At 39.9% G+C, this 27,608-nt stretch overlaps 1 protein-coding gene across 2 annotated transcripts in view; it reads right to left on the bottom strand.

Moving 5' to 3' along the window:
* Positions 1 to 27,608, bottom strand: part of FRMD3 (FERM domain containing 3) — a 219,218-nt gene that overhangs the window by 39,504 nt on the left and 152,106 nt on the right. For both annotated transcript variants that reach the window (XM_048849947.2, XM_075128687.1), the window contains exons 7-9: positions 5,849 to 5,936; positions 3,672 to 3,760; positions 220 to 283 (exon numbers count right to left, since the gene is read on the bottom strand). In XM_048849947.2, coding sequence (XP_048705904.1) covers positions 220 to 283; positions 3,672 to 3,760; positions 5,849 to 5,936 — 241 coding nt within the window. The remainder of the gene's footprint in view (positions 1 to 219; positions 284 to 3,671; positions 3,761 to 5,848; positions 5,937 to 27,608) is intronic.

Here is a 27,608-nt window from a genome sequence, read left to right as displayed (position 1 = left end):
TGTTGTCAGATCTAATTCCTTTGTCAAGTTAGATACCTTTTTCTCAAACAATAAACAATCACAAGTTTATTTTTATTTTACATGTAATCTACAATATATGAAATACAATTTGTCAAACCATCTGTTAAAAAACCTGTTTTAAAATTAAAATACACTAGTGACTTTTTAAAACTAAATCTAAATCACTCATACAAATTTAGTATAAAACTAATATCCAACCTCTTTCTGAGTTCCAAGCACATAAAATGTCTTCCCTTCAAATTTCAATTTACAGACATCAGCCCTAAAAAGAAAACAACTTTTAAGTAAAGGAAAAAATTGCAGTGAACAAAAGTGATGTGCATTTTCATGCAAATTTAACTGATTCACAAATGTAGAGCAGGCTGTTATTATCTCATCAACAGTGCACTCTTGGTAAATAATGTAAAATCCATAGTGCTAGAGCAAATAATATACTAATTTTCCTCAGAGTAGAGAATATAGACTTGGGGTGTTATGCTTTCCACATTGTTGTGAGCCTTTAAAGAGTTCCTTTGGACCAGGGAGGAAAGAGAAACTTACATTTATTTGAGCGTGGGCGTGCACCTGGCGCGGTTCACCCCTACACCTGAGGCCTGCCCCTTTTGCAGCGTGAGGGAGAACCTGGCGCATGCCTAACTCGAATGCACCAGGTTGCAGCCCCTATTCCAGCTCCTCCAGAACCTCTTGTTGAGGTTCTGGCTACACCTTTCCCCACACTTGTTCCTCTTTGCACACCCTATCCGTGGCCCCACGAAGTCGCGAGACCTCCTCGTCAACCTCCTCCTAGCTCTGGCCAAAGTCTCCATCTACAATACCAGGAGGAGGATGTTGGACGAGCGGGTGCTCTGCGACTGCGGGGCCTATTTCCGTTCCTCCCTAGTTTCGTGCATCCGGACAGAGTTCCACTGGGCAGCGTCCACTGGCTCCCTCAACAGCTATGAGGAGCAATGGGTTCTCTGCTCGGTATCCTCATTTTGAACCTCTGACCCTCACTCCAGTCCTTGTTTTTCATTAGTTGTCCCCCGTAATCAGTTGGTCCCTGGGTCCAGTGGTCCCTCCCGCTAGGCTGGGGGAGGGGCCTTTAGCAGTGGGTGGGCTTGCGCCCACCCACTTCCTGGGTTTTCCAATAAGAACTTATATTTATGCTTCAGAATTTTTCTTATCTTTAAAATCTTGGAACCCATTTGGTACTTAAAATGAAGAACAGGTAAAACCTTTAGGAGCCAGATGCTGCACAGAAAGGTCTGGAAGTTTCCATGCAGAATGCTGCAAATGCATCTTATTTCTCACCAGCAATATCCCATCTATTTGCATATCTGCTTATTTATGCACTGATGTCACTCATCATTGTATCTGAACACTTACAAATAGCTCATAATATGCCAAAATGCATGGGTTTTTATGATGCTTAGTATCTCTAATATTGGGTACAATGAGATAAAACATATATTTTACTGTGTGTCCTAATCAAGATTTAAACCACTAAAAGAGGACATATCAGTCGTGCACTAACCTCCTTCCCCTCCTAGTTTATGTATTTTCATTTAATTGCATGATAAATTATTAAATGAATAAAACTATTAAAATTATTGTAGTTTCTCAAACATTTCTAAGACTTTAGCAAGCAAATGGTTGGTGCTGAAGAGATTCTAGATGCAAAGAGGAATGTGCTACAAAGAAAAAACTTTCTAACAGGTACTGCATTTTAATCATAAATGTACCGTATCAATGAAAGGACGGAGGATTACTCAGACATTTTAATTGAGCCTCTGTGATGAGCCTAATATTTTGCTGCTTTTTTCTTTTTTGACTGACCCATTTATTTGAGATGAGCATGTTTTGCCAGTACACAATGAAAGGTTTGAACACAAGGGAAGATGCCTAAAGGTTGCAGATCACCAAAGCACCATGTGCTCCAACCACATCTCAACCAGACCCCTCGCCCCGTCCCCAAGAATGCTTTCATTTGACTGCAGTTTAGAGAAATAGATAGAGGTGGCTACTCTGACTTTAGGCAAGCGGGGGATTCCAGACTGGCCAACTTTCTGGGTTTTTAGATGTTTCTGTACATCTGTAGGAAAAAAAACAGTCTACAGAGAAATCCCCATCTGTACGGCTTCTCTTCCCTATTCCCCCACCTCTTGGGGAATGGCAATCAATGACAGCTCTGTTCCATCCCCTTCTAAGATGATGCTCTGGGAATATTTTGTGTGAAGAGCCATCTAGGAGGCAGTTGCTCCTGTCATCGGTTCAGCAATTTCTCTGATTACTTGAACTTCCCACTTAAACCTTTGGAGTTAAAATGGGGAGGATGGCTGAGGCGTCAATGAAAACTCTCCCAGTGCTCCCCACAATACTTTCAGTATGTGTGTGGGGATGTTTTGCAATTAAATTGGCATGGAGTGTTGGTTTTTGGAGCGGCGTTTGGTTTTATCTTGCAATGAAGGTGGTTATTTTGAATGGAGCTGCTTTTATTAGCAATTAGCAAAATTAAACTGATTTGGAAGAAGGGGTTATTTTGCAATGTAGATGATTGGGGAGCTGGAACTAAATCCTGGTAATAGGATGAGACGAATAAAACAATTTTCCAGGAAACAAATGGCAAAGAATATGAAATTCTGAAGACTTTTGCATTTCTTCTTTCCTCTATCCTTCTTTCTCTTAGTCTTGGTATGTATCTACAGAATTATTCAAAATTGTACACATTTATGAAGACTTGAAAGTACTAGGGTTTGCTCCAAGAATGTTGGAAGGTATGGGATTAGGCTATGACAAGAGAATCCCCCTCTGGGGCAGCAGTAATTCTCTTGTACCAATGGAGTGATATAAAGGGAAATTAGCCTGTGCCAAAGACCTGGCTGTATGCCACACCAAATACAACTATAACTGCCAATAATTCTAATCAAAGTAGTGGCCTATTCTAGAACTTGACCATTGACCTTCTGCATAATCCATTTTGCTCATCAGAGCTATTTAAAATGAAAATAAGTGGAGTACACCATAATTTCTAAGTTATTCCATCAACCTCCGAAAAGCCGAAGATGTTATGAAAGACTGGAAATGCTGGCAAGAGAGCTTCAATCTGCCTTCACTAATGTTGTCATAGCTTCAGATGTGCCCTATAACAGTGAAATCCTTGAGATATGAAGCAAGTTGCCTTAAGAAAGAAAAAACATTAGGACCAAATCTACTTATATTTAGAAATCTGAAAGGGAATGATCATTTATAAACATATAAAATCCCACCTCCTCTCCCACCTTAAGTCCTTCTTTAAAAAATCCTATTTTTATTCATATTTGAATGAGAAATTGACAGCACATTCAAGAGCCAAGCATAATGTAGTAGGAATTGTGAAACCTTCCTATGCACCCCTGCCATTATACCTCCAACGTCATAGCTATTCAATTTTTGAGCATCTCTGTCAATTAGTTTGACTTATTCAAGTTTGTCATGTAGACTAATTTCCAGTAAGAAGTAGAATGAGACCAATTTCTTTTTCATATGTGATCTAAAAATCCTTGGAAAAATAAAATGCGAAAGGGAGAAGAAGTGAATCTTCAATATTCCACCTCTAGTTTCCTTAAAGGAATTAGGGGGGAAAAGAATAAAATAAAAGAATATTTAATAATCTAATTAGTTGATATGCTTACCATTTTAACAAATGAATTCTTTTATTTCCCTGGAAAACTACAAAGCCCGTTGCTGTGAATCCTAAAAAGGTAGTGGTCCCGGTTGAATCCTTAAGAGAAAAAAACACAAATTAAAGCTATTTGTTTGTTTGGTTCCCTCCTCTCCGCCCCCCAATATATAACATTCATGGTTGATGGTGTAAAGTCTTAGTCCATTGCAGTCACAGACATGGTATCTGTGTTTTTCTTAGGACTAAGCCTTAACGGTCAACTAATTTTTTTTCTCAACATCTAAGTTCAATCACCAGCTATAAAAAGTCTTGTTTGTTTCTTACTATTTGACTGGATAAAACGGTCTTATGCTTTTTCTTCACATGTAGATTTTGGCACAATGGTAGCACTTAAAGGCTTATTCTTTTCTACGAATACATACACAAATAGTCCCATTTCATAACAGAATGCTCACCAATACAAGCAAGGGATTCAGTTTTGCCCAGACGTGGTATTCTCATCTTATGTCCTTCAGCCTTGAAATTCGTAGGAAAAAACTCTCTCATGTGATTTCCAATACTTCACAATATCGTCTGTGCTGGAAATACTGACACAAGACAGTCTTTCTTGCTGTATTTAGATATTTCCAATTTTGGTGGAAACCAGAAGTGCAAATATAAGTGGTTTTCTTTTAAATTAGTTCACCAAACTTTTTTTTGAATTCCACAAAGAAAAGGTGGGATTCAATTTTTTTGAGCAAAAGTTTAAGTCCGTTTGTTTTACACTAACCAGCTTTCCTATGCCTGTTTCCAAACTCTCATTTGCCTGGCATAATCTGCTTCACTGTTCTAGAAGCTTTATTTCAAATTATTATGCAGTCAAAGAATATTAGGGTTTTTTTAAGCTTCCTGTGGAAGGTAAAAGCAAAAACACAGAGGGACACAGTTTCAAATGTAAGTACCCTATTGTGATTACTATTAAAAAGTCTATAATACCCATACGATGACATCTAAAATAATGCAGAATGGTTCTCATCCAAAGCTCACTGAGGTAAAGGGAATTCTTTTCATTGACTTCAGTGGACTTTGGATCTGGCCCCATACCTAATTTAGAATAGAAATACCTGCAATAGTGCAGATACCGCTTTGGATAAGGGTTGACTGTTTAATGGTGAGCACTGTAAACTGCTACATGTGTGCGTGGGATCTATAGGTCACTTAGTTTGCCCCATAAACCATGTTGGAATGCAGTATTGTTGAAATATAACAATGCAAAGTAACAATTAGAGCATCATAAAAACGGGCAACCTTAAAAGCAAATTATACAGGCAATGCACCATCACTCAAAAACGCAGATGTATGGTGGCTTCATTTGTACATGAGACAACTAGTGGTTATAACCAAAGACACCTTTGTAAAAGAAACACCGAATAGTAGTGGACTGTGAAGTTGAATACATAAGTACATGTCCAATTCACCCTTTTGTATATGCAATTTCCTGTTTGTGTTATGGTTTGTATATGTGGCTGCTCCAACTGAAACACTTGTGTTTGAAATGTCAGCCTAGAAGTCCTAGCAATTGGTGGTGGCTTCTGGACAACAGTAACACTGTTACTGAAATTCTTGGAAAATGTCAAGTATTTCCCATCTAGAGTATTTGTTTAACTCTAATATACTGTTTCTCAAGAATTGCATGCGCCATATAAGATTGAAACTTAGTAAACCCCTCCATAAGATGGCATTAAGAGTGTTTTGAATGGCAAAGAAATTATCAGTTACCAAAACTTTTCCCACAGTACACCTGGCAAAATATACTCTACTTAATATGTTTCTGTTGACTAGAAACAGTTTGAGTAATAACTGTTGTAAGAGGACAGCACAGAACTACAAGTTGTTCACATGGCTGGGATGGAATTACAGTACTTGTGACCTGCCAGGACCCCTCAAAAATCTCCTCATACTGACAGAGCACGCTAGAGTGTCATACTATGAAATACTGCCTATGCAAGACACATAGGTCTTCTGGGACTGACACATAGGTGTTTGTCAACCAACATTTTACAAAGCTGCAACATCTCTCACTTTCTGGGGAGGCTCTTTTAGAAATGTTTTAGTACACATGGCTGGATAAAAATGGGACTAATTCATTGAATCTGATGGTTTTATTAACCTGTAAGATAATTTAGTTTAAAAACCCTGAACTATTACCTTGCAAGGATGGGGATCAACACCATAGGTTTCCAAAGAATGTGCTTTCAGTAGTAAATTAAATTCAGCAACAGCTGGGCTCCGTCCTCTGAAATTACACAATGCAAATGTAGCAGTTTAACAAAAACAAGGAAAAATGTATAATTCATAGATTGTTAGGGTTGGAAGGGACCTCAGGAGGTCATCTAGTCCAACCCCCTGCTTGAAGCAGGACCAATCCCCAATTTTTGCTCCAGATCCCTAAATGGCCCCCTCAAGGATTGAACTCACAACCCTGGGTTTAGCAGGCCAATGCTCAAACCACTGAGCTATCCCTCGGTTCAGTTCAGTAGGCCACAGTCATCAAAACCAGACAAAGAAAGAAAAGACCTACCAACACGTACACAATTTCAACCATATAACATTTCAAAGAGGGAACTAGGAGATCTTTCATGTAACTTCTGCTGGTGCTCTGCCCTAATGCCTAGTCTTTTCAGATTAAATTTTGATGGTTTTTGCATACTGCCAGGACTCCAGTGATCTGTGCAGTTAATCAGGGTTATCAAGTATCCATGAAATGTTCTTGTGTACGCACAAGTCGAGTCTTACCATGAAATAAACCTCAGCATCTGTTTTTTCCACACACAACCTCCCAAACTAATTTAAAAGGATTGTCCAGATTAAGATACATTCCTTCCAGCTCAGGGTATTGACAAGGCAATCATATTACACAGACTACTGAGATGCATGCCTAATTATAGCAAACCCCACTACCACCACCGTAGTTTAAAATCTGTCAGCATTTCTATTATGACAGGTTTCAGAGTAACAGCCGTGTTAGTCTGTATTCGCAAAAAGAAAAGGAGTACTTGTGGCACCTTAGAGACTAACCAATTTATTTGAGCATAAGCTTTCGTGAGCTACAGCTCACTTCATCAGATGCATACTGTGGAAAGTGTAGAAGATCTTTTTATATACACACAAAGCATGAAAAAATACCTCCTCCCACCCCACTCTCCTGCTGGTAATAGCTTATCTAAAGTGATCACTCTCCTTACAATGTGTATGATAATGAAGTTGGGCCATTTCCAGCACTAATCCAGGTTCTCTCACCCGCCCCCCACAAACCCACTCTCCTGCTGGTAATAGCTTATCTAAAGTGACCACTCTCCTTACAATGTGTATGATGATCAAGGTGGGCCATTTCCAGCACAAATCCAGGGTTTAACAAGAACGTCGGGGGGGGGGGGGGGGGGGAACCAAGGGGAAATAGGTTACCTTGCATAATGACTTCATCATTCCCAGTCTCTATTCAAGCCTAAGTTAATTGTATCCAATTTGCAAATGAATTCCAATTCAACAGTTTCTATTATTATTAATTTCTATTATATGGCCTTATTTTTAGGAAGCGCTCCATAATCAACCACAAATATTCACTAAAGCCTAAAACCTGGAATGCAAAGTCAACCCTGAAGCAAATTTTACTGGTTTTAATTCCTTCGTTGCCAGCTTCCATTATAAACCATTGCAAGATTATTTTTTTAAGATGCTGTGGAATGCCAATATTTTCAAAGAGAGGTATTGGTGATTTGAGAGACAACTCTTTGTGGTATCCTAATATCTAGTTTGCTTTGACCACAGCTGCACACTGAAGCAAGGACTTCACTGAGCTGCCCAGGTCCCTGTCCTGAGGCGATACAATCAGTTTAGTACCCTGTAAGCCGTCAGAGTAGTTCAAATGCTTTCTTCCAATGTGCATGATTTTGCATTTACAAAACATTGAACTACATCTGCCACTGTGCTGCTTGCAGTGTTATCCTTGCTTGCTTTGTTCCTCTCTGGCATTCCTCAGTCTCCCTGGGGGTGACTAACCTAAGCACCTTTGTCATCTACAAATTTGGCTATGTCACAGCTCACCCCTCTTTTCAAATAATTAGTAAATATATGAATCAACATCAGATCTAGTACATAATCTTGCAGCACCCCGCTGTAGTTCTCTTGCCATAAAGAAAATTCACATTCGTTTCTATGCTTTAACTTCTGTCTCTTTGCCAGTTTTTTATTCAGGAAAGTCTAAGTTATGTTCGTTCTCTACTAAAAGACCATAGATGAGAGATCCAGGAACAAAGCCCAAGTCTCCTGAGTCCCAGTCTAGTGCTCTCTATCTCCTGAAGAACAGTGCCTCACTGACTCACTATTTACTTTGGCATGTCTGTTCCTTATAATCTACATCAGAGCAATGTAAAACATTAACTCGGAGAATAAGAGAAGAGCTAGTCAACAATTTTTCATTGAATTTTTTCATGATAAAAAGTTTTTTTGGAAAGAAATGAGTTTTCACAAATTTTGGTTTCCTTCTAAACAGATTATTATTATTAAACTGAAAAAAATTTCATTTTCTTTCAAATCAAAATTTTCATTTCACTTCAAGGTGAGGGTTTTTGGGTGGGGTAGAGATTGGGAAGAACAAGGCATTTCTTCACTTTTCCTCAACTTTTTCCAGTAGGAAACAAAAGGGTAAAGTATGAAAACAAAGCCATCTGAAATGAACATGTTTAGCCACACTGAAAAAATTCCATGAAAAATTTTAAAACTAAAAATGTTCATTTTGTTCAGAAATTTTTGCAGAAGAGGAAACCCACGTACCTCTTTTTGACCAACCCTACTGAAGTGTAGTGTAAATCAAGTAGAAATAATGAGCCAGACCAATATAAATGAATATTATAAATTCTACAAGATTTTGCCTCATACTTGTAGATTACAGAGCACAAATTGACTGAAATAACTTCAGTTGTTCAAGTCACACAAATGGGGGGAAACTAGAGAGGCTCTGGTTGCTCATTCAGAACTGGTCCTTTTAGTAGAGCCCGACCTCAGAAAATCCATGGATTTTCTGTCTCCCTTTGCTGGAAGGAAAGTATGCACTTTTATGGAGTAGCAGAAATTTTGGAAGCTAGCTTTTTAAATTTCTAAAAGACAGGTTATATTTAAAAAATTATATAAAAAAATACAATTAATGTCCTTCATGCCCAACATAATGGGAAGAGCTCTCCAAATTCAATGATCTTTGTGCATGTCACATCGCATGCTGTACTCAAAACACAGCAGGGTGGGAGGTTGGGTCTTAATTACAGACAACTCAAAATAGCTATTGCACAAAGTATTAAAATAAGAAAACAAAAGTGCAAAATACAGAGATGTTTTTAAAGTCAAGCGCAGTATCAAAATTTTAAAAACGATATGCCCTCTATCAGGGGAATTATAGCCAACCATTGGTAATCAACTGCATTTGCAAGCAACCTAACGCACAACTGTGATAAATGAAGTGGGTGGGGGTAGCTTCCTTTGATGGACAGCCAGCCAGTTAGCTGTAAAATCCCTCTTGATAGCTGTTCTTTACTTGCTTTACCTGTAAAGGGTTAAAGTCCACCAGATAAAGGGGAAAAAAAGTGAGCACCTGAACAAAAGAACCAATGGGAAGGACAGAACTTTTAAAATTGGGAAAGAAACTTGCCCTTTGTCTGTTGCTCTCTCTGGGCTGAAGAGATGGGCAGCAGGAATGCTGTGTGAAGTTTGAACTGGATATGAAAATGATCAGATCATATCTAGAACTACTTTTAAAAACCCAAATATGTAAGTAAATTAGAAATGTTTAGGAAGACACGATTAGGTTTATTTCTGGTTGGTTTTTTTAAGGCTTGTGAACTCCTCTGTGCTAACCTCAGATGCTTTTGGTTGCCTGTAACCTTTAAGCTAACCCACAAGAAAGCTATTTTGGGTTCTTAATTTTTGGAATTGCTCTTTTAAAATCTAGCAAAAGCCTAAGTTCCAGATGTATTTTTTCCTTTTTGTTTTTAATAAAATTTACCTTTTTTAAGAACAGGATTGGATTTTTGGTGTTTGATTAGCTGGTTTTCTTTCTCAGGTCTTTCTTTGTTTTCCTTCTCAAGTCTTCCCCAGAGGGTGTGTGTGTGTGTGTGAGAAAGGGCTTGAGGGTATCCCACAGGGAGGAATTCCCAAGTGCTCCTTCCTGGGTCCAAGAATTTTTTTGCATTTGGGTGGTGGCAGCGTTTACCAAGCCAAGGTCAGAGAAAAGCTGTAACCTTGGGGGTTTAATACAAGCCTGGAGTGGCAAGTATATTTTTTAAAATCCTTGCAGGCCCCCACCTTCTGTATTCAAAAGTGACAGCCTTGACATGGTGTCAGAGCGGTGGGATTATTTTAACCAGAAGGACAGACCTCAGGATTTTAAAAGGACACATTTTTCATTTTGGTTGCTTGAAAGCCAAGGAGTTCTTTTTCTTTTCTTTGCTGCCTGAGTGGGAACAAGCACCAAAGGATTAGATTGCAAAGCCAGGGAGTACAAGAAGCATTTTTTGTTTTGTTTTCCCTAGCTTTGTGGCAACGAAATAGGCTAGAGAAGGGGATGAGGTTGAGGTCAGGCAGCATTACTCTTCTATCCATCTAGAGGAAAGTTTTTGCTTCTGTCTTATTGGCCTGACCCTCAGATATCTTCAGAAAAAAGACCATAAATTGGCTTCACTCCCAGCCATTCCACAACAGAGCAAATCTTCAGTGTGCCAGCTTATGGAGAAGGCATGAAAATTCGAGCATCCCATTCACACTGCATCTGTTATTTCACGACCGCTTTTCACTATTAACAGGGAATTGCTTTGACTGATTTTGAAACTTGCAGGCTTCCTTGACAAACTCTGTAGAATGTTCCATCTCTTATATGATGGCTCCTCAAGCTGCATTCTTGTAAATGGGAAAATAACTGCCTTCTTCCGAATTACATCAGGTGTTCGACAAGGATGCATTGCATCCCCAGAACTCTTCAATGCAGTCAAAGACTAAGTGCTTGACCAGACACTAAGTAAATGTATTTTAGGCATACCCTTTGATAAGAACCTTACCAACATCGATTTTCCCAATGGCATAGTGCTAGTTATTGAACTAGTGGATGAGCTGGCTGTGGCACTGAAAGCCCTGGAAAGCTGAGCCTGAAAATTAATTGGTGAAAAACCAAAAAAGTCTTCCAGTTGGTGGTTTTGGACATGCTGTGGGCTCTAGAATCTTAGTGGGCAACCATCCAGTCAAGATTGTCAGTGATTTCATCTACCTTGTCTCTATCAATAACATGGTCAGCAACAAGAAAGCACTTGAAGCCCACATTGCAAAATTGTTATAAATAAGAGGGTACCTCATCAAGAACGTCTTTCACAAATCAAAGACCTTGATAAGCAGAGAGATGAAGCTAAGGATATATGCTGCTTTGGTCAATATGTGACTTGTGGCTGATCACTATAAAGAGGTTGGACACCACTCAGATGAAGTATCTACAAATGATCAAAAACATCAAACAGTATGAATTCAAGTTGAATGAAGAGAGCTTCTTCCTAACTAGACAGATCATGCTCTCTCAAATGGATGTCCAGCACTCTCTAAGGTAGTACGGTCATCTATTCTGCCTGAGCTTTCCTGTGAGAAATATCTGACTTTCACCCAATGAAAGCAGGATGGAAAAGACCCCACAGAAGTCCTAAAACATGATGGCTGGATGGCATCAACAGACATGTCCCTCACAGCCATCCTACTGCATAACATGGCAAAATTGTCTCAGGACAGAACATCATGGAGGCACAGAACATGTTTGACCTCTATGCTGTACAAGCAACATCATGAGAATGAACCAAACCTTACCTTAATAATCTAATTGGCCCTTTTCATGGTGAGGAGATCATTTCCTTTTCTAAATAAATGTACCTATGTCAAATCCTAACATCAGGGCGAGCTGCAAATTGATCACTGTCTTAACATTAGATTCTACTTTTGATCAGAGTCAGGAGCCTTTAAACTTTCTGCTTAAGATGGCCTCACATAGACAAAATCCTTTCATCTGAGGAAATCCTCTAATTACTGCCCTTAACCTGCAAACTAGGAAGGAAACTGTTCCGTTATCTCTCTGGCTTATATTTCACTTCAATCAGGAAAGCTAGGTATGCTTTCCTGATTGAAATTATTGTATTTCCAGTAGGCTTCACAAGGACACAGATATATAATTCAGCATGAAAAAGAATCCTAAATATATTACATCCTCAGAAATTTTACATGATCAGTTTCCAGGTCAGAAAGCTCAGAACCATGCACTCAGGAAAAACGACTGGTTTTTTTTGGTGCAGAAAAGCCTGGCAGCCTACAGTTAAAAACGAAAAAATGCATTTCTGATTTGAATTCAGAGCTCTACAACTGGGATAAACTATGTATTAATGACTCATCCTGTGTGCACTCTGCAACTATCCCACAGGAATCTATCCATTTCAAAGCTCCAGCTAAAACTCTGAAGAAGAGATACTCCAACTGTAGAACTGAGCAGCTCACAATGTGTTCTGCTATTTTCTTTTAAGCTAATGAGGTGTACATTAGAGGATGTACAAACTCCCACTATTTACTTCCATATGCACCTCTGGCTCTGATGCGCTTCGAAGGCCAGGGAGTTATGTAACTCAATGGGAAATGCTCTCCAGGGACGTGGATTAAGGGCGATGTCACTGATTTTTCCCCCCCTTGCACAAATTCACTTTTAAAATACTTTTTTCTTTCATTCCCTATCATTTGGGGCCTGATGAGAAGCAGAGCACATCCTCTGCTGCAGTCAGAGAGTTGAGGGTGCACCTTAAAGGATTATTGGTCTTGTTTCTTTAAATAGCTTGATATGTATGGTTTTTTAGGGAACCATGGAACAGTGAATCCAAAAAATGTTGGTCAGATTTATTTCCTGCCACTGGCCTGCTGAATGATATTGGGCAAGTCACTTCTGCTCTCTGTACTTTAGTTTCCCCATCTGTGAAACGGGGTAATGACACGTATTTCTAAAATGCTTTGAGACTTACCAGTGCAAAGCATTATTTAAGAGGAGTTGTTCATGATTTCATAATCACTTCTGTATCACTTGGAGCGACCTGCTGCTGAATACTTAGACTGTGTCCCTTCCAGAAGTCATTGCTCAACATTTAAGATCTAAACTGTGGACAGGTTAAAAGCAATTCAAAGACTTAAAAAGCATGCATGTAATCTAATATTCGTAAGTGTTCAGCATCCTCACTTTCCACTGAAACCAATGTAAGCTGTGAGCCCTCCACTCCTCTAAGGTTATACAGGTTTAAACAACATAGAACAAAGTCCCTTTTGAGATTCCACTCAGGGTTGTTGATGCTGATCATCCTGTACTGCAAGATAGATCACAGGGACTTTCTATGAAGGCCCTCCATCTCTGAAATGGTCTCCACCTCATTATATGAGATCACGTGTGGCATCTTTTAGAAGAACTCAAGACATTCAAGTTTTCTTAAGTTTATGTAGATTTGCCTGTGTCCTATAAAGGATTTTCTGGGTGATTCATTTCTTACTTATCAGGGGCAGCTACCAGATTGTGTGGGGTTGCTGATTTTTTTAATCTTTTTTTATCCATGCTAGTTGAGAATTCTACAAAGCCATGTGTCTAGTATGCTGACGTCCTTACATAGTTTTTAGTTTGCCCTTATTCAGACAAACTTCCTATGTGCTCAAGAACAGTTTTGATTGCAGGCTACATTAAAACCCAAGTAAAGACTTCAGGACTTGGCATTAGGTTTTTAGAGCGGAGACGAGGAGGATTAAGCACTAAAACTATCAGAATGAGGCACCATTTAAATACAAATATATTAAAATTACTAACAGTGCCTTTTTTACTTCTGGGCTAAACTCAGTTAGTATACCATTTTTGACTACATTGGTTTGCAGTAGTTACAATGAAATTACCATGCAGATAACTTTATAGAGAAGTGCAGAATGAAAAATCTTCTAAACTACTTTCTAACCCTGTTCCGTAGTTTATCACCGAGTCTTTTAAATTGAAAATAGCAAGACAAAACTTTGCAAATTATCTAAGCAATGGCACTGCTGCTCTTGGAATTCCCCTGGCAACGGGGATCACAACAGAGCAAAAGCTTTAAATTATTCTGTATGTGAAAAAGAAGAAACACCAGCAACTAGTTAACAGCCTAACTGCTGAAATCCTAGTGGAAAATTTGAAAGCCAGGAAAACACACAAACATCAAGTCCATCCAGGTATCAGAATCCTTTGTGTTCTTTACGTAAATTTCCCATTCCTGATCATAAAATTTTGAAGATCATTCATTTAAAACAAATATTTACAGTATTTGATTTAATACCACAACAGTAATAACACAACTTTAGTTCCTTATCAGATTTCAAAGCACTTAACTAAGATTTCTGAAGTCACACTATCTCAAACTGTGTTTAAGCAAACCACCTTTTAGATATTTGTATCTCAACATAATGACATTCCATCATAACAAAGCAATGATGAAAACCACTTTGTGCTCCAGGAGCTTATCCTAGGAGACAGACAGCAGTGAGACTGGCCTGTACCCAAATTGAAAGCCCTAGTAAACCTACTTCCTAGGACACAGTTCTCAATGTGAAGGAGAAGGGGAAGGAAAAAGCTGGCCACTTCCCCTTTATTGGATAACCCAAAAAAACCTCTGCACTCAAGAAACCCTTAACTGGAATGCAGAGAGGCATCTGGATTCATTCAGCTTTGTGATGAACAGCAGAACCCAATCCCCAAAGTCTATATCAGCTAGAGGATGATAAACATGGAGAAGACAACAAATGCCTTCTACATTCATGGTTCCAACTACCTTTTCTAGAAGAGAACTTTGCTGGGAAAGCAGCAGTCTCTGGGCAGCTCTAACAAATGGCACAGCATAAGATGACCATATTTTTCCACTTTACCAAGTCATTCCTACTACTGAACAGCATGTGCTCCTGACTCACATGAGATTCCTAGTAAAATCATGCAAACCAATCTAAATTTTGTTCCTTGTTATTCACAATAGAAGTATGGGGTGGATTTTTTTGTGTTTTGTTTTTTTTAAAGACACAGAGGATTTCTCCAGACGTTCCACTGCTGCTCTAGTCACCATTTCTGAGACACATCAGCTGGTTTCATATGGAGATTGCTCCCTAACTCAATGCCTCCAAAAATTCTCTCCAGGCTTGCTGTGTAAATGTTAGTTCTGGTCTGATTCACTCTCTCCACCCTCCATTATTCACACACAATTACAGATTGAACTTGTTTTTAAAAATTTCTTTGAAATGTTTTTTCCTATGAAAAACTGCTTGTTTTCCCCCCATGGAAGTTTCCGTTTTTTCTGAATATGTTTTGGGGAGTTTACATCAAAAATCCAAACCCAAAACTTTTCTTTCATTTTTGGCAACCAAAATCTGCAAAATTTCAACTTATCTTTTTTGCCAAAATGAGTGAAATGTTTCAGCTTTTGTTGCTGAAATATTCCATTTTCTGGTTGTCAGTATAAAATATTGCAGAAAAAAATACGACAATGTATATAATTTTTGTCAAAAGAAACACTTTCTGACCAACTAGTTACAGGGCTTACAAAGCTTGAAAGGGTGCAGATATTTTGTGCTGGCCTGGGTCCTTATTCTGCTTAATCTCTATTCCCATCCTACAATGTGTCTCCTCTGATGTTAACCCACATTGGCTCCTTAGCTGTAGAGAAGGCGTTCAAAGAAGGCAGACTAAAGAAGTAATGCTAGTGGACAAATGACTGCCTCCTTTAAAATTGGACAAGGCAAAGCCATTAGACTGAGGTTCGTCTGCTGAAGGGATCTGCTCACAACCTCTTGACAGGAAAAATCTCTCACTTCAAATAGACTCATCTGCCTACGTACTGAGACCAACGCAGCTCCCACAGCACAGCAAACAAACAATCTGCCTATGTCAGTCAAGACTGAAATGGAAGCCCATTAATCCAGACCGGTGGTTATGTTTGTTTTTTAAAAATATTCCATAGATTTACAATAGCCATTTAAATACATGCTGAAGATATTGAGGGTTTTACTGACTTCTGAAAAGTGCAAAGTGAATTGTGGTTGATGCTTGTTCCCCCAAACGCAGTTTATACTAGAATGGGCATGTTGAGTACAATGATCATAAGAATGTAAATTCATTCTCTATCAGACATTTCTGATAACTGTCTGGTATTACTATGGCAACACAGGCTGGGCAGTAGCTATACAGCTTGGATACCTCTAATGCCAGCAATAGAAAGAATTTTCACTGTTAAAGGGCAAGATCTTTACTTTGATGTAGTTATTTTCATCCCCAATGATACGAACATGCTTTACAAACTAAATGATAAACTAAATATTAAGATCACTTCATTCACCACTGAAATGCAGCCATCTCTAAATATGAGCCACTTGTTTCAACAGCTTTCAGATTTAATTCAGTGTCCCCACATAAAACAAAACAAACCACTATCAAAATAGCTGCTTTTATAAGACATGCCAACATTAAGCATAGAAATGTCTGGGACTCCTGGAGTTAGGGGTATCTGCCCTGCAAAATCAGGATGAATGTATACGATAATATTTAGTAGTAAAGTAACAGCCAGTTGAAATTGCAGGAATAAGTCAGACAGACAGAATGCAATTTTGGTAATGAATACATTTTATTTAAATTATGGAAACAAAAGATATATGAATATATTTAAACTGACTGTACTTAAATATTTTCCATATTAAGATGGTCCTTCTAACGCTTCGATGTCATTTTCTTCTCAAAAGAAAGATACCCCACAATGATCACTGATCTCTTATTTGTCTGCAACCAGATTGAAAAGTCTTTTTTTAACTGTAATACATCATCTTAAAAGGTACAACTATGCATATATCAGTCTAAACAGAGGTGTGATATAGTTGAAAGTTTATTATAATAATTACCTAGTTTCCCCTAAACAATAACCAGAAAGTAAAACCAAAACTAAAAAGGTCAACCAATTATTTGTTTTTTCTATAAAATGAAATGGCCTATTCAATCTACATCCTCAAAATCTAAAAGGTAAGGTGTTTCTACAGTAGCTGAGAACTGAATTAGATTCACAGCCTTTTCAAGCATTTGCTTTTGATGTCTTTTAAGGACATTCAGTCTTCTCTACCAAATGCAGCTCTACCTTTGCTGGGAGGTTAAGTTATTGAAGAGAAAACTGGAGAAAAGCAAATGTTCTTTTTATACCTAGAGAGGTATACGTTTCCTTAAGAATTTCAGTTCCCATCAGAACAGCCTCTCAAAGACCATTAAGATGATGTTGGAGCACTTCACTGCAAATTCTCTCACCTCTAAAACATACAATGGCACAATTATGTTAATTATTTGTTCTCTGTAAGTCATCAGGCAGTTATTGATCAGTGATGAAGAAAAAGCCTCAAAACATTTGTGCGAAAACTTACATCCAGCACAGACAGTTATTTAAAAGTCTTTTTTTTCCCCAGGGAGATACTTTAGTAAAGTATTTTTGACTTTTCCACTAAAGTATCATTTGAAAAGAATGTCTTTACTTGAGACTGCCATTTACTAATGGAAAGGGATCATTTCCAGCCTTTCCACTTGCTGCATCAAAAATATTTGCTGTCATGTTAAGATGAATTATCCTCCTGCAAAACCTCCTTAAAACTCTCCTCTGCCATATTGCCTAGAAAAAACGTAAGTTATGTTGCTAGCATGCTGATACTTCTGCTATCATGCTGACCAACATTGTCTCATTGTTTCCTTGTACTTCCCCATCTGCATCCATCTGTTGTCTCTTGTCTTACACTTTGACTGCAAGCTTTTGGGGCTAGGAGCGGTCATTTTCTTCTGTTTATATAGCACCTAGCACTATGGTCCATGAATAGATGCTCTGGTAATATAAATAAATAATAACAAGAAGATATTTATTTTCAGTGTGAGAAATATAAAAACAGATTATTAATCAACGCTTGGTGTAACAGAGCCTTCGTTTTCAGTTGTTGACATTCATGCTAGTGTACTTTCCAGTCAAACTGGCAAAAAATATGCCAGACCACTACAGTCTTGAAAAGGAAATTTGAGTATCACAACCCTAGCAGTCTTAGTTCTTCTCATATGTCTCATCTCAGGGAATCCTGGCTGTCAGCCAGCTGTCAACAGCCGTTGGACTGTTATCAAAATGGTAAATCCTCCATTAGAAAGTCATATGATTCCTTGTAAACCATACAGTGTATTTGTGTCTTTGAACAAAGAGCAATCATTTTGATTCCAGTAAAAACATTTGTGATGTTCAGCATTATTGTTCTGTCCTTTAAAGTGAATGCAGGTATTGTATCAGCAATAGGGAAACCATTTGGAAATGGCATATTTTCTTTCCTCTGTAAAAGGAGTTGCATAAAGTCATACACTAAGAGCTGCATCTCTAGTTGGACCAATAATTATTATGAACGTAGGAGCCCAAGGAAGCAGAGTCAGTTATGTAATAGAAAACATACAGTCTGGTGAAGGAACTACAGTAATAGAGACTAATTACTGTGGATGTTTTTCTACATTTTCAAATATATTTTAATTACAACACAGAATACAGTGAACAGTGCTCACTTTATATTTTTATTACAAATATTTGCATTGTAAAAATAATAAAAACTATTTTAATTCAGCTCATACAAGTACTGTAGTGCAATCTCTATCACTGAAGTACAACTTACAAATATAGATTTTTTGTTGCATAACTGCACTCAAATACAATGTAAAACTTTAGAGCCTACAAGTCCACTCAGTCGTATTTCTTGTTTAGCCAATTGCTAAGACAAACAAGTTTGTTTACATTTATGGGAGATAATGCTGCCCGCTTCTTATTTACGTCATCTGACAGTGAGACTAGGCAGTTGCAGGGCACTTTTGTAGTCAGCATTGCAAGGTACTGAGTGCCTTTCTTAAAAAGACAGTGCACAGCTTCTGAGATTTGCCCATCAGCCAGCTCACACTGTCTGTCTGTCTCTCTCCCCCTCCCCATCTCCACAGAGCAGGTGAGAGAAGACAACAGGACTCATGACAGAGCAGGAGAACTTTCATTGAGTGCTTTAAAGAGACAACGAACGGCGTCTTAAACTTCCCCAGCACATACACAGTCTCTGTGTCACACACACAGTCTGTTTCACAGTCACCTCACAACACATACTTGTATCATCATTGTTGTTGTTACTTTCTTGGTACTTCCTAAAATGCACGCACATTCTTCAATTTTATTTTTTCAAAGTGTGTTATTTTAATGTTTTGATCAATCTATGCATTTCATAATTTGTATTTCTCGTACACTTGAATTTAATTCTTTGAGCAGTGAGTTCTAAAATGCCTAACCTGCCCTGGCTGGAGTAATTATCCCTATTGTAACTTCTTAAATATATAGATAGATAGATAGATAGATAGATAGATAGGTCGGTCTTTTGTTTCTACTGGTGGTGCACATCCACACTTACCTTGGTGCACATAAAATTTATTCCACACATGCATGGAAAATACTAGAGGGAACATTGCATGCCGGATATGCTAAACATTCATATGCCCCTTCATGCTTCAGCCACCATTCCAGAGGACATGCTTCTATGCTGCCAATGCTCATTAAAAAAATAATGCATTAATTAAATTTGTGACTGAACTTCTCGGGCGGAGAATTATAGGTCTCCTGCTCTGTTTTACCGACATTCTGTCATACTTCTTGCCATCCTATACTTCATGTTATATCAGTCTTGGATGATGACCGAGCACATGTTGTTTGTTTTAAGAACACTTTCACTGCAGATTTCACAAAACACAAAAGATATCAATGTGAGATTTCTAAAGATAGCTACAGCACTTAACCCAAGGTTTAAAAATCTGAAGTGCCTTCCAAAATCTGAGAGGGATGAGGTGTGGAGCATGCTTTCAGAAGTCTTTAAAAGAGCAACACCCCAATGCAGAAACTACAGGACCTGAGCCACCAAAAAAGAAAATCAACCTTCTGCTGGTGGCATCTGACTCAGAAGATGGAAAATGAACATGCGTTGGTCCGCACAGCTTTGGATAGTTATCGAGCAGAACCTGTCATATGGTGGTTGAAGCATGAAGGGACATATTTATGGTATCTGGCACATAACTATCTTGTGACACCAGCTACAACAGTGCCATGCAAATGCCTGTTCTCACTTTCAGGTGACACTGTAAACAAGAAGAGGGCAACATTATCTCCTGCAAATGTAAGCAAACTTTTGTCTGAGCAATTGGCTGAACAAGAAGTAGGACTGAGTGGACTTGTAGGCTCTAAAATTTAACATTGTTTTTGAGTGCAGTTATGTAGCACAATCTACATTTGTAAGTTGCACTTTCATGATAGAGATTGCACTACAGTACTTGTATGAGCTGAATTGAAAAATTTCTTTTTTACAGTGCAAATATTTATAATAAAAAATAAATATAAAGTGAGTGCTATACACTTTGTATTCTGTGTAACTGAAATCAATATATTTGAAAATGTAGAAAACATCCCAAATATTTAAATAAAAGATATTATTGTTAATAGCGTGATTAATCGTGATTAATATTTTTTTAATTGCTTGACAGCCCTAATTAAAATGTTACTAGACTTTTTTAACCTGGGCAGAACCAATGTTCTTTTCCCTCCTAGCCTTATTCTCTCAAGTAGCTGGGCCAGTTTGGCTGAAGTTCTCCAAAAGAAATGCAGTCTTAGGCAGACACTCAGCACGGAAAATTTGAGCCCAAATGGTTAAAGTCTGGCACAGATATAAGATTCTGTTTTCAGTTGCTCTAACAGGAATTGTCAAGCAATAGTGCTACAAGGCCTGCCTATGAGATATAGATAAATATTAACTAAGGGCTTGTCTTCACTGGCAATTTACAGCATTGCAACTTGCTGTACTCAGGGGGTGTGTTTTTTCACACCCCTGAGCGAGAAAGTTTCAGCGCTGTAAAGCACCAGTGTAGACAGTGCTCCCAGCGCTGGTAGCTATGCCCCTCATGGAGGTGTGGTTTTTTTTGTTGTTTTTTTTTTTGTTTGTTTTTTTTTAAGAGTGCTGGGTTTTTTTAGTGCGCCACGACCACACAAGGCACGTTAAAGCACTGCCCGCTTTAGCGTTGCCAGTGTAGACTAGCCCAAAGTCAGGGATGCCTTATGTTTCAGCAAGGAAATACATCTGTTTCTCCCTTATAACATCTGGCATATTGTATTGTCTTAAATGCCAGGGCTGCTTGTTGTAGGTAATATTGAAATTATAAACCATGTTGCTATTTGTACATAAAAATAATGAAAGTAATAAAAATTATTAAATGACACCTTGATGAGTCATAATACAGAATTTGTGAACTTCAACTGTTATCCACATACCATATCTGAGCTGAGAGAAATGGTTTGATCTTGCAAGCCTCATGAGTAGCCCTTGCTTCATGCATAAGCAATGCCAGCTAGCTTGAGTAAGGATTTGCAGAATCAAGTCCTTAGAATTATCTCCAAGTTTACATCCTATCACATTGTACAAGTACAGCATTTTAATTAAAAAATAATCTTTCCATAGTTATTTTTATTCCTTTTCAACAGCATATATAATAGAACTTTATAAAGGTACATTAAATTATTCAATTGTGTTTAACAAAAAATAATCACGGGTTGAAAATAGAGCACTGCAATTATGCTTCATTAAAATATTGTTAGATTTATAAACATGATACTATTTCTTCTTTCAGGCCCTGATTCAAGAGGATATCCCTATTCAGGACAGCACTTAAACATGTACTCAGAGTTAAGCATTTCCTTACATATTGTACTGAACAGGGGGTGGACTTAAGCACATTTAAGTGCTTTCCTGAATCAGAAATGTCTATATGCATTTATTGGCCCTGCTCCTCCTGCTATATTCCTTCACTGTGCAGTGCAGTGCAGCGCAGCCAGCCCCACAAGTTGTCCTTTTGCTTTATTGGTTTATTAGTCATAATTTGCTCCTAAGGAAAGCTCATGCTCAAATAAATTGGTTAGTCTCTAAGGTGCCACAAGTACTCCTTTTCTTTTGGCATAGACCTCATCTTCCAATTGTCAATTTGTATATTTCTACTACTGGCAAGAGAGTGTGTATCTCTATGGTGCTATATAATTAATAAATAGCTGTAGCTGAGCTCTGGTAAAAATTGACTGCAGTGATTCCAAACCCTAATGGTATAGCCATTTTAATTACAAAAAGCTATGTTAAAGCTAGGTTTTAGTTGCACAAAAATAGGCAATTTCTTAGCTGAGTTTCTCTCTGCAACCTTAAATCTGCCCCTTTTGTGAATGTGATTAAAAGACCCCACTGTAATATATCATGTACAATCAGCAAAATTTTACTCATGTACTGGGGCAAGGTTTTTGGGTTTTTTTTTTTTATTGTTACTGGTATAAAAATATTCATGTTTTCACTTACAATCATCATTGTATCACTGTAAAGGCGAAAACAAGCTCTGGAGAAGGAGAAGCCAGAAATCCCAAAGGCTTTGAAACAAAAAGCAAGGGGGGTGGGAGGTTTGTTTTTAAAAAACGATGTGCAACTGTTAGCCTGACATTAATGGTAGGAGCTCCAGTTTTAATAGGGATAGAAAGACGTTGTTTCTATGCAAAATGTTCACCCTCTTCAGATTCGTTTTCAAGCAGCAGCAAATTATACGCTGGAGCATGTCCCCAGGCTCACCAAGCCCAGTTGGTACAAGTCCAGGAGGACCAGAAGTCACATTTATCAGTATCTCTGCTCCCCCTCACTCTGCCAGTCAGGGAAAAATTTAAAGTTCAGGCTCAAACCCTCCAAAAAGCTGAGCACCCTCAATTCCCATATACTTCAGCAGGAATTGAGGATACTGAACACCTTGCATGGGTGCTCAGAATCCTACAGAATAAAACCCTCAGAGGCAGTCCTGAGTCCTTTAAGTCACAAGGCTCCTAAGGGTTACCCCTGTTTGCTTCTCCTCGGCCATGTAAGGTGCATACGCAGAAATATGACAGGGCTCCATATTCAAGTCAGACAGCTGGAGATCAAACAGCTTTGATTTATTTAAAGAACCATTCACAAAGTCCTATTAATGCATCTTAAATCTTCCAACATCTACTTTGCTTTTAGTATCCAGTTACAAAAACTGCTTCTTCTCATAGGTAAGCTGCATTTCTAAAGAGCCTTTATTTGTGATGACATGAAAACCAGAATATCTGTTATGAGGACAGGCCTTCATTTAGCCTCTGGTAAGGTTTGATTCGATTGTTACAGTACCCCTCCCCTACTTTACTGAGGTGGACAACCATTAATTAAAATTCACAAGACAATTAATCACAGCTCTATAAAGCTGTCATGTGTCTCTGCCTGTCACAACCTCTGTATCAGATTAAATTTGTTCAGTCAGGTTCAAAGAATGGTCACATGAAAGGTCACAATTTGATAAAAACCTAACAAAGTATTCACTACCACATAAAGAGAGAGAGAAGCAGCACATTGTACATCTGTTTAATTAATTAGAACAAGCCTTCTCATTGAGTCACCAAGTCATTTGTAGCTGTCACTGTGCACTATCAGCTACTTTCCAGGCATTTCCTTCACTGTTTTCATGTTGCCATCAGGAGACAAATACTTCCATCATGCACTGGGATAGAAGAAAAGATGTGCCCAGTTAATGGGCCATGAGAATAATGAGATAGGATTCAGTGAGGAAGCAGATTATTCCAAGCTACAGGGGCCTGGATGATGGAACAACATTCTGCAAAAGTGAGAAATCCTGATTTGTATTAACTCATTTAGCCCTGGTCTACACTAGGAGTTGAGGTCGAATTTAGCAGCATTAAATCTATTTAACCCTGCACCCGTCCACACAACGAAGACTTTTTTTTTTTACTTAAAGGGCTCTTAAAATTGACTTCCTTACTCCACCCCCGACAAGGGGATTAGTGCTGAAATCGACCTTGCCGGGTCAAATTTGGGGTACTGTGGACGCAATTAGATGGTTTTGGCCTCCAGGAGCTATGCCAGAGTGCTCCCTTGTGACCGCTCTGGACAGCGCTCTCAACTCAGATGCACTGGCCAGGTAGACAGGAAAAGGCCCGTGAACTTTTGAATTTCATTTCCTGTTTGGTCAGCATGGCAAGCTGCAGGTGAGTGCAGAGCTCATCAGCAGAAGGGACCATGATGGAGTCCCAGAATTGCAAAACAGCTCCAGCATGGACTGAACAGGAGGTACGGGATCAGATCGCTGTATGGGGAGAGGAATCCGTGCTATCAGAACTCCTTTCCAGTTTTCGAAATGCCAAAACATTTGTCAAAATCTCCCAGGGCATGAAGGACAGAGGCCATAACAGGGACCCGAAGCAGTACTGCATGAAACTTAAGGAGCTGAGGCAAGCCTACCAGAAAACCAGAGAGGTAAACGGTCGCTCCGAGTCAGAGCCCCAAACATGCCGCTTCTATGATGAGCTGCATGCCATTTTAGGGGGTTCAGCCACCATGTTGTTTGACTCCTTCAGTGGAGATGGAGGCAACACGGAAGCAGGTTTTGGGGACAAGGAAGATAGCTCACAGCAAGCAAGCAGAGAAACCGGTTTTCCCAACAGCCAGGAACTGTTTCTCACCCTGGACCTCGAGTCAGTACCCCCCAAACCCACCCAAGGCTGCCTCCTGGACCCGCCAGGTGGAGAAGAGACCTCTGGTGAGTGTACCTTTTAAAATAGCATACGTGGTTTAAAAGCAAGCGTGTTAAATGATTAATTTGCCCTGGCATTCGCGGCCAATACGGCTACTGGAAAAGTCTGTTAACGTGTCTGGGGATGGAGCGGAAATCCTCCAGGGACATCTCCATAAAGCTCTCCTGGATGTACTCCCAAAGCCTTTGCAAAAGGTTTCTGGGGAGGGCAACCTTATTCTGTCCACCATGGTAGGACACTTTACCACTCCAGGCCAGTAGCACGTAGTCGGGAATCATTGTAGAACAAAGCATTGCAGTGTATGTTTGCTGGCGTTCAAACAACATCTGTTCTTTATCTCTCTGTGTTATCCTCAGGAGAGTGATATCATTCATGGGCAGTTGGTTGAAATAGGGTGCTTTTCTTAAGGGGACATTCAGAGGTGCCCATTCCTGCTGGGCTGTTTGCCTGTGGCTGAACAGAAATGTTCCCCGCTGTTAGCCAAGGGGAGGGGGGAGGGGTTAGCCACGTGGTGGTGGTGGGGGGGAAGCAAAATGCGACCTTGTAACGAAAGCGCATGTGCTATGTATGTAATGTTAACAGCAACGTTTACCGTGAAAGAGTGTACTCGTTGTATAAAATGTGTCTTTTTAAATACCGCTGTCCCCTTTTTTCTCCACCAGCTGCATGTGTTTCAAGGATCACAGGATCTTCTCCTTACCAGAGGCTAGTGAAGATTAGCAGGTGAAAAAAATGCACTCGTGATTAAATGTTCTCTGAACTCATGCTGTCCTCCCACACGGACAGAGCACAGACAAATGCATGGAGGCAGACAATGTCAGAATGCAGGAAAGCACAAAATGACCAGGAGGAGAGGTGGTGGGCTGAAGCGTGATGAGAGGAGGCAGGAATCAATGCTGAGGCTGCTGGAGGATCAAACTAATATGCTCCAGCGTATGGTTGAGCTGCAGGAAAGGCAGCTGGAGCACAGACCGCCGCTACAGCCACTGTGTAATAAACCGCCCTCCTCCCCAAGTTCCATAGCCTCCCTCATCCAGACACCCAAGAATGGGGTGGGGAGGCCTCTGGCTACCCAGCCACTCCACCCCAGAGGATTGCCCAAGCAACAGAAGGCTGGCATTCAATAAGTTTTAAAGTTTTAAACTTTTAAAGTGCTGTGTGACCTTGTCCTTCCCTCCTCCACCACCCCTCCCAGGCTACTTTGGCAGTTATCCCCCTATTTGTGTGATGAATTAAAAAAGAATGCATGAATGTGAAGCAACAATGACTTTATTGCCTCTGCAAGCGGTGATCAAAGGGAGGAGGGGCAGGTGGTTAGCTTACAGGGAAGTAGAGTGAACCAAGGGGCGGGGGGTTTCATCAAGGAGAAACAAACAGAACTTTCACACCATAGCCTGGCCAGTCATGAAACTGGTTTTCAAAGCTTCTCTGATGCGTACCGCGCCCTCCTGTGCTCTTCTAACCGCCCTGGTGTCTAGCTGCGCATAACCAGCAGCCAGGCGATTTGCCTCAACCTCCCACCCCGCCATAAACATCTCCCCCTTACTCTCACAGATATTGTGGAGCACACAGCAAGCAGTAATAACAGTGGAAATACTGGTTTCACGGAGGTCTAAGCGAGTCAGTAAACTGCGCCAGCGCGCTTTTGAACATCCAAATGCACATTCTACCACCATTCGCAACTTGCTCAGCCTGTAGTTGAACAGCTCCTGACTACTGTCCAGGCTGCCTGTGTATGGCTTCATAAGCCATGGCATTAAGGAGTAGGCTGGGTCCCCAAGGATAACTGTAGGCATTTCAACATCCCCAATGGTTATTTTCTGGTCTGGAAAGTAAGTCCCTTGCTATAGCTGTTCATACAGACCAGAATTCCTGAAGATGTGAGTGTCATGTACCTTTCCCTGCCATCCCATGTTGATGTTGGTGAAACGTCCCTTGTGATCCACCAGTACTTGCAGCACTATTGAAAAGTACCCCTTGCAGTTTATGTACTCGCCGGCTTGGTGCTCCGGTGCCAAGATAGGGATATGGATTCCGTCTATGGCCCCACCACAGTTAGGGAATCCCATTGCAACAAAGCCATCCACTATGACCTGCACATTTCCCTGGGTCAATACCCTTGATATCAGCAGATCTTTGATTGTGTTGGCTACTTGCATTACAGCAGCCCCCATCGTAGATTTCCCCACTCCAAATTGATTCCCGACTGACCGGTAGCTGTCTGGCGTTGCAACCTTCCACAGGGCTATTGCCACTCGCTTCTCACTGTGAGGGCTGCTCTCATCTTGGTATTCTTGCGCTTCAGGGCAGGGGAAAGCAAGTCACAAAGTTCCATGAAAGTGCCCTTACGCATGCGAAAGTTTCGCAGCCACTGGGAATCTTCCCAGACCTGCAACACTATGCAGTCCCACCAGTCTGTGCTGGTTTCCTGGGCCCAGAATCGGCGTTCCACCGCATGAACCTGCCCCATTAGCACCATGATGCCCACATTGCCAGGGCCCGTGCTTTGAGAGAAGTCTGTGTCCATGTCCTCATTGCTGACATCGCTTACTCACCCGGTTTCGCTTTGCCAGGTTCTGGTGCTGCATATGCTGCTGGATAATGCGCATGGTGTTTAATGTGCTCCTAATTGCCAAAGTGATCTGAGCGGGCTCCTTGCTTGCCGTGATATGGCGTCTGCACAGAAAAAAGGCGCGGAACAATTGTCTGCCGTTGCTCTGACAGAGGGAGGGGTGATTGACGACATGGCCTACAGGGTTGGCTTACATGGAATTAAAAATCAACAAAGGGGATGGCTTTACATCAAGGAGAAACAGAAACAACTGTCACAGAGAATGGCCCCCTCAAGGATTGAACTCAAAACCCTGGGTTTAGCAGGCCAATGCTCAACCCACTGAGGGGAAAAATTAGCATGGGGAAATAGTTTTTAGTTTGTGTAATGACTCATCCACTCCCAGAATTCAAGCTTAATTTAACGGTGTCCAGTTTGCAAATTAATTCCAGTTCTGCAGTTTCTCGTTGGAGTCTGTTTTTGAAGTTTTTTTTGTTGAAGAACTGCAACTTTTAGGTCTGTAATTGAGTTTCCAGCGAGGTTGAAGTGTTCTCTGACTGGTTTTTGAATGTTATAATTCTTGACGTCCGATTTGTGTCCATTTATTCTTTTACGTAGAGACTGTCCGGTTTGGCCAATGTACATGGCAGAGGGG

This window comes from Caretta caretta, chromosome 5 (assembly GCF_965140235.1).
Source record: "Caretta caretta isolate rCarCar2 chromosome 5, rCarCar1.hap1, whole genome shotgun sequence".
Classification (NCBI taxonomy): Eukaryota; Metazoa; Chordata; order Testudines; family Cheloniidae; genus Caretta; species Caretta caretta.
Note: the sequence above shows the minus strand (reverse complement) of the source record. Positions and strands in the feature narration are given on the sequence as shown.